The sequence below is a fragment of the Pelobates fuscus genome, chromosome 2 (assembly GCF_036172605.1).
Source record: "Pelobates fuscus isolate aPelFus1 chromosome 2, aPelFus1.pri, whole genome shotgun sequence".
Lineage (NCBI taxonomy): Eukaryota > Metazoa > Chordata > Amphibia > Anura > Pelobatidae > Pelobates > Pelobates fuscus.
The window spans coordinates 374,517,228-374,531,376 of NC_086318.1; the positions used below are offsets into that span (position 1 = coordinate 374,517,228).

Sequence of the window (14,149 nt, forward strand, 5' to 3'; positions counted from 1 at the left end):
GGGTTCTTTTCGATTCTGACCTCTCTTTTACACCCTTAAGGACCAAACTTTTGGAATAAAAGGGAATCATGACGTGTCACACATGTCATGTGCCCTTAAGGGGTTACTCCCCATGTCCAATCGATAGTCAAATCCTGTCGCTTCCAACTCAAGAACATAGCGCGCATCCGCCCATATCTAACGCCGGACGCGGCTAAGATACTGGTTCATGCTGTTGTTCTCTCTCGCCTCGACTACTGCAATCCCCTTCTCACCGGTCTTACATGTTCCCAGCTTGCAACACTGCAATCTATAAGGAATGTGGCTGCGAGGCTTATTTTCCTGTCCCGTCACACCTCCCACGCCTCCACGCTCTGTCAGTCCCTGCATTGGCTTCCAATTAGATATAGGGCCCAATTCAAAATTCTGGCGCTTGCTTACAAATCCCTACATAATGCTGCTCCAACATACCTATCCTCCCTCATACACAAGTATGTCCCGTCGAGACCGCTGCGCTCAGCCCAAGACCTACGCCTATCCTCTGCCCGGATCCCCACCTCTGACGCTCGCCTTCAAGACTTCTCTAGGGCTGCACCTATTCTGTGGAACTCCCTTCCCTCCTCAATCAGACTTTCACCCAGCCTCCACTCCTTCAAAAAATCTTTGAAAACTCACTTCTTCATTAAAGCGTTTCTTCATTAAATCAATTAATCTGTCAGCAGGCTTCTCATCCCCCACCCCATGACTTCTTTCCTGCAACTGTCAAAAATGACCTACCAAGCACTCAATAAACCCTTCTCTAACAAACTATTTAATTCCCCTACTCTAACCCTTTGTGTCACTATACCCCACTCCCTCTAGCATGTAAGCTCATTGAGCAGGGCCCTCAACTGCCTCTGTTCCTGTACGTCCAGTGGTCTGATCTCAATTATATGTCTGTTAGTCCACCGATTGTACAGCGCTACGGAATTTGTTGGCGCTATATAAATAATAAAATAATAATAATAATAATTATGTATGCAAATCAGATATAAAGTTATAGCCAATTGGAGAGACTCTTTTGGGCGATCACGCCCCTCAATGGGACTTAAATTAAGACTGTGGTGAACTGTGGGCAGATGTGATGAAGCTGACTATATCGGCGAAACGCGTCATCACGTTGTGACGTAATCACGTCGTTACGCTCAACGGCCGCAAGCCCCGCCTCCCGGAAGTGTAGACTGAGAGAGACTATGTTCGGCACTCAGTGTCCTGTAAAACGCCGGCGCAGGACCAGAGGAGCCTAAAAGCTCATTACTACACGGAGGAAGCATTACATCAAGGGAATTTACAGCCTGGAAAGCGTTTTTTATTCTGTGAATACCAATAAAGATTTCTACCGTCACCACAGCTTCCAGTTTGCATATGTTGCACAAGATGCCATCTAAGTTCAGAGCAGACTAAATTGCTCTACCCTTGTGAGTGTTTTTTTTCCCATATTTTATACATTTATTTATCAAACATACTGTCCTATGATTGTGTATTTCGCCTTTTTTAAGATTTAAATTCGAATACTGATATACAAGTTCAAAGGTATATTCCAAAGTGTGGTTTAAAATTCACTATTTTTGCAGAATATTTGCACACATTTTTAAGTGTGATTTTGCACATATGCACTTGATCACTTTCTGTGTTATATAATATTACACATATTATTCTCACTTTATTTCAAGATTTGTTGGTCTTAAAGGCACAGCGCACTTTATGTATTTATTTTTGTATGGTCACATGTGATTGAGCTTGTTCACTGTATATAGTGCTGCTTATTATATATTTATCATTAATTGAACCAGCGCCATAACATTACTTGTGTGTTTTAGTAAACCTATAGTAATGCCCACACTACCCAAGTACCTAGATCTGCTAGCAAACCACGGAGCCTAGAGCTCAAGCAGTATTCCAGATACCTACGTGACCCACACTACTTCCCTGCGGACCTGCGGATCCAACAGCTTAATTGTATATATGTTATGTCATAAGTACCTACGCATACTAACGGAGGTGCTACCAACAATTTGAGGTATTGAGATAATTAAAATATGTATAACGCGAAAATACGGGACCTGCAAGTCCTCAGCTTCTCAGCACATCAAGCATGAATGGCTGAACCAATAAAAATGTTATTTACAAAAAAATAAAAAATCCAAGTGAGACTCTCAAGGGCTTTTCACAGAATAGGCTTCAAAGTGGGAAAAGCCTATATAAAGATTCCCCCACACTTTGAAATCTCAGTAGAGCTCTCTGATTGGTTGCCTCTGAAAGGCAAGTCTTACTTCCATGGGATGGGCCTTGCCATGGGATGGGTCCTTTTTTGTGTTTGGGCAGCAATGGCTTTCCTGTCACTACTTTTTAGTTACAGTAAGCTAGCTGCACACTTCTTAATAGATAACATCCAGCCGATTGGTGAATCTTCGTAATTCCAATAGCATGAATGTGCCTAATTCTAAGAAGTCCTCTAACCCTAACAAGCACCTTAGTCTTAACCTACCACAAATCTCACCATATCTTTAACTCTCCCGTAACCATAACTTTACTCTAACCTTTTTTCATTAGCTGCAACATTCCAAAAGTTGCCATTGTTACCGTTGGTCTAATTCTGCCACATACAGCAACATTCGCAGCATCACTAAAACAATGCTAATAGTACATACTTTTCCACTTATGTTTACCTTAACACTTCATTTGTTTGATTTGTTTTTTAGTTTACTGTAAATCACTTAAAGGACCACTATAGGCACCCAGACCACTTCAGCTTAATGAAGTGGTCTGGGTGCCTGGTCCATCTAGGATTACCCCTTTCTGCTGTAAACATAGCAGTTTCATAGAAACTGCTATGTTTACCTATGGGTTAATCCAGCCTCTAGTGGCTGTCTCATTGACAGCCGCTAGAGGCGCTTCCGCGCTTCTCACTGTGATTTTCACAGTGAGAAGACGCCAGCGTCCATAGGAAAGCATTGAGAATGCTTTCCTATGGACTGACTGAATGCCACGCATGCGCATTCAGCCGATGACGGAAGAAGAGGGAGGAGAGTCCCAGCGCCGAGGGAGCCCGGCGCTGGAAAAGTGGTAAGGAATTAACCCTCTTCCTCCCCCTTCAGCGCATCGGGAGTGGGACCCTGAGGGTGAGGGCACCCTCAGGGCACTATAGTGCCAGGAAAACGAGTATGTTTTCCTAGCACTATAGTGGTCCTTTAATATCTACCAGGTTCCAGATTAAGGAAGATGCTTGGGTATGTAGAAAGGTACTGCACATTATGTTGTCAAGGATAACATTTCTACTTAATTTTTATAAGTAATTGTAAAAGCAAATCTACCTGCCTTATAGTGGAACCTTTACCATTCAGTCATGATTTAAAATGATTTCCAATATTTGTAAAGTCTTCAAAGTCCTGGAATAAAGTATTTTTTACTAAAAAAAAATAGATGGTTTGACAAAAAAAAGGGCTCTCCCAATCACCAAAGACAGCCCCTTCTTCAACTGAATTGCTTATATAAAATGTATCCTTCTGCTTTATCAATTCTATCCTATTTAGACAGCAGTGATGGGCTGAGAGAGCTGTTTTCAAATAATACGAGCTTTTTGACAGAATAAAAGTAATTTAATTGAAGTTGTAATATCAGTTCCATTAGAAATATCAGCACCCTTATATGCTTTTGTTATGATTACCATGAGTTGAAATAAAGCTCCTACTATTTTAGCCTTGGGTTTGACATTTTGATTGCGAACGTATATAATGAATAAGATTATCTGAATATTTTTGCAGCTTTGTATGGCAAAATCCCAACGCTTAACTATGCACCATCTTTCAACAAACATCTTTCCTTATTAGACATACTTTATAGGATCACTGTTGTGTTAGGAATACATATCTTTATTCCTAACAATGCAGTCCTGATGTCCCTAATTAGCTCATGGGCCCCCAGATGTAATGAAAAAAAAAATTACAAAAAAGAAAGAAAGAAAGAAAACAAATGAAGGAATTTTCTCGAGTGTTCTACATCTTCCACCTCGAGTGATGTCATCCTCGATGCGTGCCTCCTGGATGGTCTAATCCAATGCTACTAATCTAGTAGCGATGCTCCTAATATTCTGCCATAGAGAATCATTGATTCTCCAAGGCAGACCTTGATGGCACTGTACATGCGCATGTGCATGAGATGTCACTGTATCTTATGGTATGTGATCAAGGAAGGAGCCTAGCTTCCAAGCCATCTAATTATTCAAATACAAGTTGTTTTTTTGTGGGGTGGGAGGTGGAGGTAGGTCAATGAGTATGACTTAAGGCACTATAAACATTTCAATAAAATGAAATTGCTATAGTGCCTACAGTGTTCCTTTAAAGGACCACTCCACACTTGAAATTTTTTATTTTTTTTAAATCCCCCCCTCATGGTGTCTTATTCCCCTCAGCCCCTCAGCATGTCTCATTCCCTCTCCAGCCCCTCAGTGTTTCATTCCACTGCCAGACCCTCAGCATGTCTCATTCCCCCTCCAGCCCCTCAGTATCTCATTTCCTCTACAGTCCCTCAACGTATCTCATCCCAACCACAGCCCCTAATCATGTCTCATTCCCTCTCCAGTCCTTCAGTGTCTCATTCCACTGCCAGCCCCTCAGCATGTCTCATTCTCTCTCCAGCCCCTCAGTGTCTCATTCCACTGCCAGCCCCTCAGTATGTCTCATTCCCTCTCCAGCCCCTCAGTGTCTCATTCCACTGCCAGCCCCTCAGCATGTCTCATTCCCTCTCCAGCCCCTCAGTGTCTCATTTCCTCTACAGTCCCTCAACGTATCTCATCCCAACCACAGCCCCTAATCATGTATCATTCCCTCTCCAGTCCTTCAGTGTCTCATTCCACTGCCAGCCCCGCAGCATGTCTCATTCCCTCTCCAGCCCCTTAGTGTCTCATTCCACTGCCAGCCCCTCAGTATGTCTCATTCCCTCTCCAGCCCCTCAGTGTCTCATTCCACTGCCAGCCCCTCAGCATGTCTCATTCCCTCTCCAGCCCCTCAGTGTCTCATTTCCTCTACAGTCCCTCAACGTATCTCATCCCAACCACAGCCCCTAATCATGTATCATTCCCTCTCCAGTCCTTCAGTGTCTCATTCCACTGCCAGCCCCTCAGCATGTCTCATTCTCTCTCCAGCCCCTCAGTGTCTCATTCCACTGCCAGCCCCTCAGCATGTCTCATTCCCTCTCCAGCCCCTCAGTGTCTCATTCCACTGCCAGCCCCTCAGTATGTCTCATTCCCTCTCCAGCCCCTCAGCGTCTCATTCCACTGCCAGCCCCTCAGCATGTCTCATTCCCTCTCCAGCTCCTCAGCGTCTCATTCCACTGCCAGCCCCTCAGCATGTCTCATTCCCTCTCCAGCCCCTCAGTGTCTCATTCCACTGCCAGCCCCTCAGCATGTCTCATTCCCTCTCCAGCCCCTCAGTGTCTAATTCCACTGCCAGACCCTCAGCATGTCTCATTCCCTCTCCAGCTCCTCAGCGTCTCATTCCACTGCCAGCCCCTCAGCATGTCTCATTCCCTCTACAGCCCCTCAGCATGTCTCATTCCCTCTCCAGCTCCTCAGCATCTCATTCCACTGCCAGACCCTCAGCATGTCTGATTCCCTCTCAAGCTGCTCATTGTGTCTACGCCCTTTCCCCTCCCTTCCTGTGCCTGGTCCCGAACACTTGCTAATGGACGCGCGCACTCAAACACGCCCTCAAGCTTAAAAATGCACGTGGCTATTTAAACTAAAAAAGCCAAAAAAGGGCATGGAAGCAGGGACTCTATAAGAACGTGCCAGCTACTTCTGTCATTGGAGCTAACAGAAGGAGGAAGTAAATAGGAATTTTTGATTAACAGCTGGGGAGGTGTTTCTATTTTGAAATCTAAAAGAGCTAATTTCACAATGAAATTGGCACTTTTATAAATGGGAATACTCCATAGCCATATAGCAGTTCAGCAGTATGAAGTGCTCTTTGGGTATGGAGTGCTTTTTTAAGTACGCACTCAGTTCAGTCACAGAGATATATGTAAGCTGAACTGATTACATCACTTCACCCCATAGCCAATCACTGCCCTCTTATTATTTGTTACTTTTCCCCTTGTTATTGGATGTAGATCATGTCAGCAGCTCATATTGATCTTTTATTGGCTACAATATTAGATATTCTGTGAATATTCAGTGAAAATGGGAGGCTTAGCAAAGGGGGTGGAAAACTCAGCATTACTATGAGGCCAACACCTATCAAATGCACTTAAGTAATGTTGGTGCTCAGAGTGTCCCTTTTAAAACTAATGTGCAATTTTCTCATACATTAAACTATTCACAAATGTCTCACTAGAGTCTGAATTGTTTTATTCTCTTCTGATATTATAGAGATTTATTTTTAACTGTGTATTCAGCAGGTCCTTTATTTATTATGGCTTAACAATGTATGCTGATTGGCTGCACATTGGCATCATCTTTATCATCTTTGCATGCTTAAATCTTTATAATTTTTGCATAAAATAAATGTTTTGCAGAAATGCTTCACCATAAGCTGGCCTCCTTAGCCACACCCACTCACGCCAATAAAATACTTCCTTTTCAAATGTACGCACAAACCGAGCCGCGGACATTATTGAATGATCTGAACAACAAAGGAGAGGACACCCAGGGAGACATATATTAAGGATGTCACTACCTGTCTATAGTTTTTCTGACTGTCCGCAGCAAGGTTCTAAATTTACAAACAGTTAGCTCAGTGTTGAGGGTGAGATTGTGTGCATATATTTGAAAATTAATTATTTCTGGCACGAGGGGCATGGCTTAAGAGGCATAATTATGGTACAGCATTCGGCAAAACCTGTATTTGTTTGTGAAAAAACTGTAAGGTTTTGAGCATGCAAAAATACAGCATGTTAATGAGGTCTGAATCTATCAAATGCATTAAAGTTGTATTTGATGCCCACCTTGTCCCCATAAATTGGGTCAATATTTCAGGCAATATTTTTTTATCCATACAAATAGCATAGAACTATTAGTGAATACTGTGAGAATATGGTTGTTTAAAACAGGTTGCAAAATCTATTATCATGTAGACTGTACAGGCTTCTTACCGTGAAAGTTATTGAATCGTCAGTGTCTTGAGCGGATAGTTTCTGAATCAAAGTGGCAAAAAAGAGTATCCTCCACATGCTGAAATAAAAAAACAACAACAAAACAAATTAGTTTTTCCTAAGAAAACCCCTTCTGCATGTCTAATGAATGAGAGCAGGGTAAGAAACACAATTAATATAGTTGAGAGATATGCAAGGGGGATTGACTTGGCTGAATACGGGAATTTAATTATGCTGTGGCAGTGTGGCAGAATGGATTTAATGAGGGTGAAATAGAACTCCAGAATACTTAATAGATGATAATGAAAATATTATTCCTTGCAGCGTTCTTCCCAGAGCTCAGACATGGTACGTGGTGCATACCTAAAACTTAATTGTATCTTCCTTGGTAACCTGGTAGATGGGTTGAATTCCGGGACAAACATGAATAAAGATGGGGAAATTGACTTGAAGAGAAGGATACATATAGTGATAGAGCAAAGAGAAAGACATCAAAGGATATGGAAAGGTGTGAAAACAACAGCGGGGGTCGCCGTCTAGGCGGGCTCTTCACAACATACTTAGTTCGGCAGACTGGTCTCGAGAGGACACCTTTCGACAGTATTATTTCAGGCTGGCGGAAAATGCATCTTTTGCTTTTTTGGCTGAGCGTTGAAATAGCAAATATGAAGCCTCCTGTCATGTTATAAAATTATAGATTATACTAGCTTTAGTGTACCTATAATCTTAATTTTATTAATGACAGGAGGTGAATATTTCCCACCTATTTGTCTCCCCTACCCTTGTTTTGGTAATGTTGTCAAGAGTTATTTGGGTATACTAGGTAAGTATACAGCTCTTCAGATGTTTCTTAATTCCGGTCAGTTGTTATCACACTGTTTCTCTTACAGGTTAGGGTTGGGATCTATATATATTAAAGTATTGCCTGATTTTGCACTGGGTGGCTACATGTTTTTTTCTCTGTACATTTCGTGGCTAATCATTTCTTTCGATTCTACTTATCTCGTTTCAGCTTAAAGTTTAGTTTATGGTTCCACGCTTGAAATTTCCTCTTGGCTGAAGGATATTGTTGGGATTAGTTGTTTTTCCCAAGTTATTTTCCATTGTTTTCTGACTGTGTTATGTTAAGTCGCAGCTTGAAAGAGGAAGTAGTTTGTGGAGAATGGAGTTTTATTGTACCTTACTTTTTTCTGATTGGTTGTTTACCCTCTGTGTTAATGTGCTGCGTTGGAGTTCTAGTAAAGAAAGACTTAAGCAAATATTCACCTCCTGTCATTAATAAAATTAAGATTATAGGTACACCAAAGCTAGCATAATCTACAATTATACCCTTATTATATTTACATCCAGTTTTATTGCATACCCCTAGGTGACACTGTTAAAAAAGGGGAGTTGAATCCCCCATCAGAAAATTTTGTGTAGCTTTTTAGATCATATGTTTCACTGCTTAAGTAAAATAATAAAATTAGAGGGGGCGGGGCCGGACCGCCATGCTGAGCGGACGCACCGTGGAATAGCTCCTGAACAGCTACCCAATTTTAGCCCCTAAAAACCGGCAACATCCTTAACCGACAACTGGCAGCTGTGCCCCGGTGCTAGAAGCAGCCCTGGTCCCGAGGAGAGGCTTGCCGCAAGGTTTTAGTCCCTCGGCGGGGCGATCCCCGTCAAGCATGATGGAGACCGCTCGGGCGGTGAGTGGGGTGGACGGCCGCTGCCCAGCTATCCTGACCACCAGCGGTGCGGAAGAACCGAGGGGCTAGGCGGGTCCGGCCCTGTTCCCCCCCTCTGGGCCGGCGGGGGTGATCCCGGCCCCCACCCTGTGACCCATCAGAACGCCAAGAAAATGGCATAAGCCGGCTCTCAAAATGGCGGAGACCACATGGCAGGCAACTCTGGCACGAGAACGGCCGGACACAACCTCCTATCCTGATACCACACAGGCAGATAGCTGACTCAGAATGAGCGGGAACTGGCGATTAAGTGCCGAAGCTTCACAAGTCAGCCAAAATGGGACATGAAACAAGGCCTTGGACTACCCTGCCATGCCACTCAGCCTCCAGCAGGGGAGCGGAAACAAAAGACCTGATGACCTAAAGCCACCATGCTGGGACTCTCCTCTTATCCAAGACAGGCACCAGTCTGGGCAACAAATGCCCCAAGAAGGAAACATCACCTCCCTACACGAACACCCAATGGGACTATCACTATCGCTAGAGTCATCAACCTTTCACCCCATTGTGGCAAGCTGCACTGCAATGCACACTGACGGGCTGCCCAGCATGCCGACGCGGACCATCGCCGAGCAGACATGAGACCAACATGGGGTGGACATTTTAAACAAGCGAAGTATAATCTCAATGCGGACGCTGCTCTTGTGTTGTTTACTTTTGGGTTGGTTTGCATAGCTTGTATATTCTCTGCATGCTTAACTATAACGCTTTGGATTGTTCTCACAATGTATGTTGTAAGCCAATACTGTTTAGATATCAAAAGCATAGCCAATGCATAGATCTAGCCTAAACTCACCATATAGCTACCTACTCAAGCGACTGTTACTACTTATTATTAAAAATGTGCCTGTTCATACTGTGCCCCGCATGTTAAGCGTGGGAAAAAGTTGGAGGACTGCTTTTGGGGCACCTCTAACCTGCCTGTGATAAATATATGCACAACAAAAATAAAGAATAAAAAAAAAAATAATAAAAAAAAAAATAATAATTAAACCATATGTCCAAAGAGACGTTATTTGTTTTCTCATAATAGTAATGGATTCCCTAGTCATGTCATATATTTTTGCCTGTAGAAAACTGCTAAACTTTATAAAAGTGGGGTTGGGAATAGTTGTGTCCACCCTCACACCGAATATCGAGAAGCTTTCTCGAGAGCAACTAGGCATGTCAAATCTGCAGGTTTCTTTAGTACATGTCTAATCTCCTTTTAATAGAAATAGAAACAAGATAGCGAGAAACAGACCAAAGCACTGAATCCTAGAAGGAAAGTGCCGGTCTGTACTCACAGTCCTGTGTACCGCACGGAGACTCTAGGGGTCTCCAGGGGCTTAACCCTTATATTAGTAAAAAATGATAAAGGAGAAAGATGCTATAAAGGTCTCAATATGAAACAAAGTGTGAGACCCTCTGCATCACCTGGATATACATGTAGCCATGTAGGAGTGAAATAAGTATATAGATGTGAACTAAATAAGCCCTAAAGACAAATGAGGTCATAAAGACAAAAAAAAGATAAAGAAATAAAGTATGTACAAATAACTAATACCACTATATCTCCAAGGTAAGGACAAGAAAAAATCACTACTAAATAAGTAAAGGGATATACTATACTGGAATAAAGCTTTATTAAGGAACAGGCTAAAACATGAGTCAATCCCAGCAGTGACCCCTATATATCTAATCAAGCCTTATCCAAGAGACTGGCTAGAACCATAGGGAGTACTGAGACTCCAAGTACAATTATGCAGAGTACAGAGAGACCCACTATGTAGTCCTCCAAATGGGTTAGTAATGAGAGATAGGGTCCCTAAGTGCAGATAGAAAAGGGAAGAGGAGTATATAGTAGAAAAGTCAGTTCAAAATAAACTGATGGTATAAATTATAAAGCCTCTCTCCCTGTAAAACTATCTAGACAGGCATAGTGGTAGAAAAATAGAATAAAAGAAATATATAGTATTTCAAATCATATTTGAGCTAAAGAGTGCTTAGATCAAAAATTGTCCAGTAGCCATATTTGAAAATAGAATAAAAAGAACGCCCATGACGCGCGTTTCGGTGCTTGTATGCTGCACCTTCGTCAGGGGCCAATAGCCCCTGACGAAGGTGCAGCATACAAGCACCGAAACGACGTCATGGGCGTTCTTTTTATTCTATTTTCAAATATGGCTACTGGACAATTTTTATTTAGCAGTGATTTTTTCTTGTCCTTACCTTGGATATATAGTGGTATTAGTTATTTGTACATACTTTATTTATTTGTCTTTTTTTTGTCTTTATGACCGGATTTGTCTTTAGGGCTTATTTAGTTCACATCTATATACTTATTTCACTCCTCTATAATCTCCTTTTAAGAATGGATTTCTGGGGCCTCCCTCTGAGTTGCAATTTGGGGAGCAGAGCCAATTGGCCATGGGTAGAGGGCAGCTATTGACCTCTCTATTCAGGGGCCATCATTGGCTGATAGTACCAGGGGGTGGAGTAACAGTCTGCATGGGGGAGAGAGAAGCAAGCAGCCATTTTGGAAGTAAGACAGAAGCACAGAAAGATCAAATGTAAGTCTATAATATTATCCTTTTCTCTTCCCTAATAGCTTCAGTGTCTACCTGAGGTCTGATTAAGCAAAGGAATTTACAAATATATATATATACATATAAAATGTATATTTTCACCCCTTCTGGGTGGTATATATTCCTCATTCTCGGTTCCTCTACCAGAGGCCTGGGATTCTGAGGGTTCTGCGAGTATCTAAGGTGTTCCTAGAACTGTACTCTTCTGGAGAGCAATATCAGATGTACCACCTCAAATTAATAGGGTGGAGTCTGGTGTCCCACCATCTTACAATTTAACCAGCCATCACTGGCTTCAAGGGACACTATAGTCACCAGAACAACTACAGCATATTGCATTTGTTCTGGTGAGTAGAATCATTACTTTGAGGCTTTTTGCTGTAAACACTGTCTTTTCAGAGAAAATGCAGTGTTTACATTACAGCCTAGTGATAACTTCACTGGCCACTCCTCAGATGGCTGTTCGAGATCCTTCCTGGGTCATGGCTGCCTAAAATGCATCCAAGCATTCAGTATCTCCTCCCTCTGCATGCAGACACTGAACTTTCCTCAGAGAAAATTTCAGCTTTTTGGCATACAGGTTTATTAATTAAACTGTGAATTATTAGGAATTTAAAAGAAATTAAAGCTTTAACCAATGCCCAAGTCAGCTATGTTTTCAGTTTGGCAAAAATGGCCTTACTGAATAACTAATTGAGCTGCATTATGGTCCCTGGGCTGTATGTGTGGTACCACATTAACGACCAATAAGCAGTTCTCACTAGACTTGTGCACAAATTACTTTCAGCTGTATTGAAAGAATCAAATACCTGGTAATCGATAGATGGAAAGATTGATTTGTTTAGAATTTCTTAACTAATTGATTTGTTTGTTTATTGATTAACAGGCATTTGATTTGTTCAACATTGCTGAAAGGAATTTGTGCACAAGTCTACTTCGTACATCAATGTGTAAATATACAAAAGGGCTCTGCGGAAAACAAAAGGCGCTTAGAGTAAAATGTCTCAGTCGGAATGACCGAATGACTGAGAAAGCCCATTAGTTTGGCGAAACACATCTTGTATCTAAAGGAGAGCCTGTGGACACCCTTATTAGGCACTTTTTTGCTTTTAATGTGTGTTTTTTTTTAAATTATTTTTTAATGTAGTAATACATTGTTTTATTTTGATATATAAAGTCCTTTGGCCTCCATATTCATCTGCTTCCAAGATGGGCTGTGCCCTCCTGTTACTGGCACATCAGCTAATACATGGCAGAGCCATGTATCTCAGGCTCTGAACAAGGTGAGTAGTTATCATGGGCGTCCGCAGGGGGGGCACTTGCCCCCCCCTGCATTTTTCAGCCTGTTCTGCTGATTTTCGTGTGAAATTGAAAATACAGTGCAATACCGACGCCGGCCAGTAGGTGGCGCTGTGTATGTCGAGAGACAGGGATAGGAAGCTGCATCTATCCCTGCTTCTCTCTGACTGATTGAAACCGCAGGGGAGCAACACATGACCGCTTCTTGCGGTCACTGCCCGCCTTTCTATTGAAGCCGTCGGATGAGCCGCGCGCGGCTTGTGCAGCAGCAGGACCGCGCGCGGCTCGAAGAGAGGACCTCGGCCGGCCCCTGGATAAGTTAAGTAACGCTACAGTACCTCCCCCCCCCCCAAGGACACGCCCTCCGGGTGGGTAGGACCAGGTCTGGCAGGAAAACGAGAATGGAAAGAACGCACAAGGCGGGGAGCATGAACAGCATCAGCTGAAATCCAACTGCGCTCCTCAGGCCCATAACCCTTCCAATGTACCAAGTACTGAAGTCGACCCCTAAGGAAACGAGAGTCAAGAACAGCAGGCACTTTGAATTCCTCGTGACCCTCCACAGAGACAGGAGGGGGAGGAGGAGTATGCCGGGTATAGCGGTTGCGTACGTAAGGCTTCAACAATGAGGTGTGAAAGACATTAGGAATATGCAGATTCTTAGGCAGACCCAAGGCATACGAAACAGGATTAACCTTATGTAGAATACGATAAGGACCAATGAAGCGGGGAGCCAATTTCATAGAAGGGAGGCACCCGGAGGCGAATATTCCGCGTGGAAAGCAAAACCCTGTCCCCCACAACATAAGAAGGAGCCGCCCTGCGATGCTTGTCAGCCTGAGCCTTCTGGCGAGCAGCGGAATCCACCAAAGAACGCTGAACCTGCTCCCAAGTATTACGCAAACCAGCCAAATGCTCATCCAGAACTGGCATGCCCTGTGAGGAGAATGCAGCCGGAAGAACAACGGGATGCTGGCCATAGACAACGTAAAAAGGGCTTTTGCCGGAAGAATCATGAGTGGCATTATTCCGAGCAAATTCAGCCCAAGGAAGCAGGTCAGACCAATTGTCCTGATGGTGAGACACAAAACAACGAAGGTACTGCTCCAGAGACTGGTTGGCACGTTCAGCAGCTCCATTAGACTGGGGATGGTAAGCGGAAGAAAATGAGAGAGAAATACCCATTTTCGAACAAAAGGCTTTCCAGAACTTGGAAATAAATTGGCTACCCCTATCGGACACAATAGATACGGGAATACCATGTAACCAAAATACTTCTCTAGCGAAGATAAGAGCCAGTTCCCTGGATGTGGGCAACTTGTGAAGAGACATAAAGTGAGCCATTTTGGAAAACCGATCAACTATCATCAGGATGACTGTGTTACCATTCGAAGGGGGTAATTCAACAATAAAATCCATTGACAGGTTAGACCAAGGTCTCTCGGG

At 43.1% G+C, this 14,149-nt stretch overlaps 1 protein-coding gene across 1 annotated transcript in view; it reads right to left on the reverse strand.

Annotated features, from left to right (window-relative positions):
• The window catches only part of EFEMP1 (EGF containing fibulin extracellular matrix protein 1), a 97,768-nt gene that overhangs the window by 60,015 nt on the left and 23,604 nt on the right, over positions 1 to 14,149 (reverse strand). Inside the window, exon 2 of the mRNA XM_063443732.1 lies at positions 7,108 to 7,186. Within this exon, the coding sequence (XP_063299802.1) occupies positions 7,108 to 7,185 (78 nt within the window). The 5' untranslated portion in view covers position 7,186. The remainder of the gene's footprint in view (positions 1 to 7,107; positions 7,187 to 14,149) is intronic.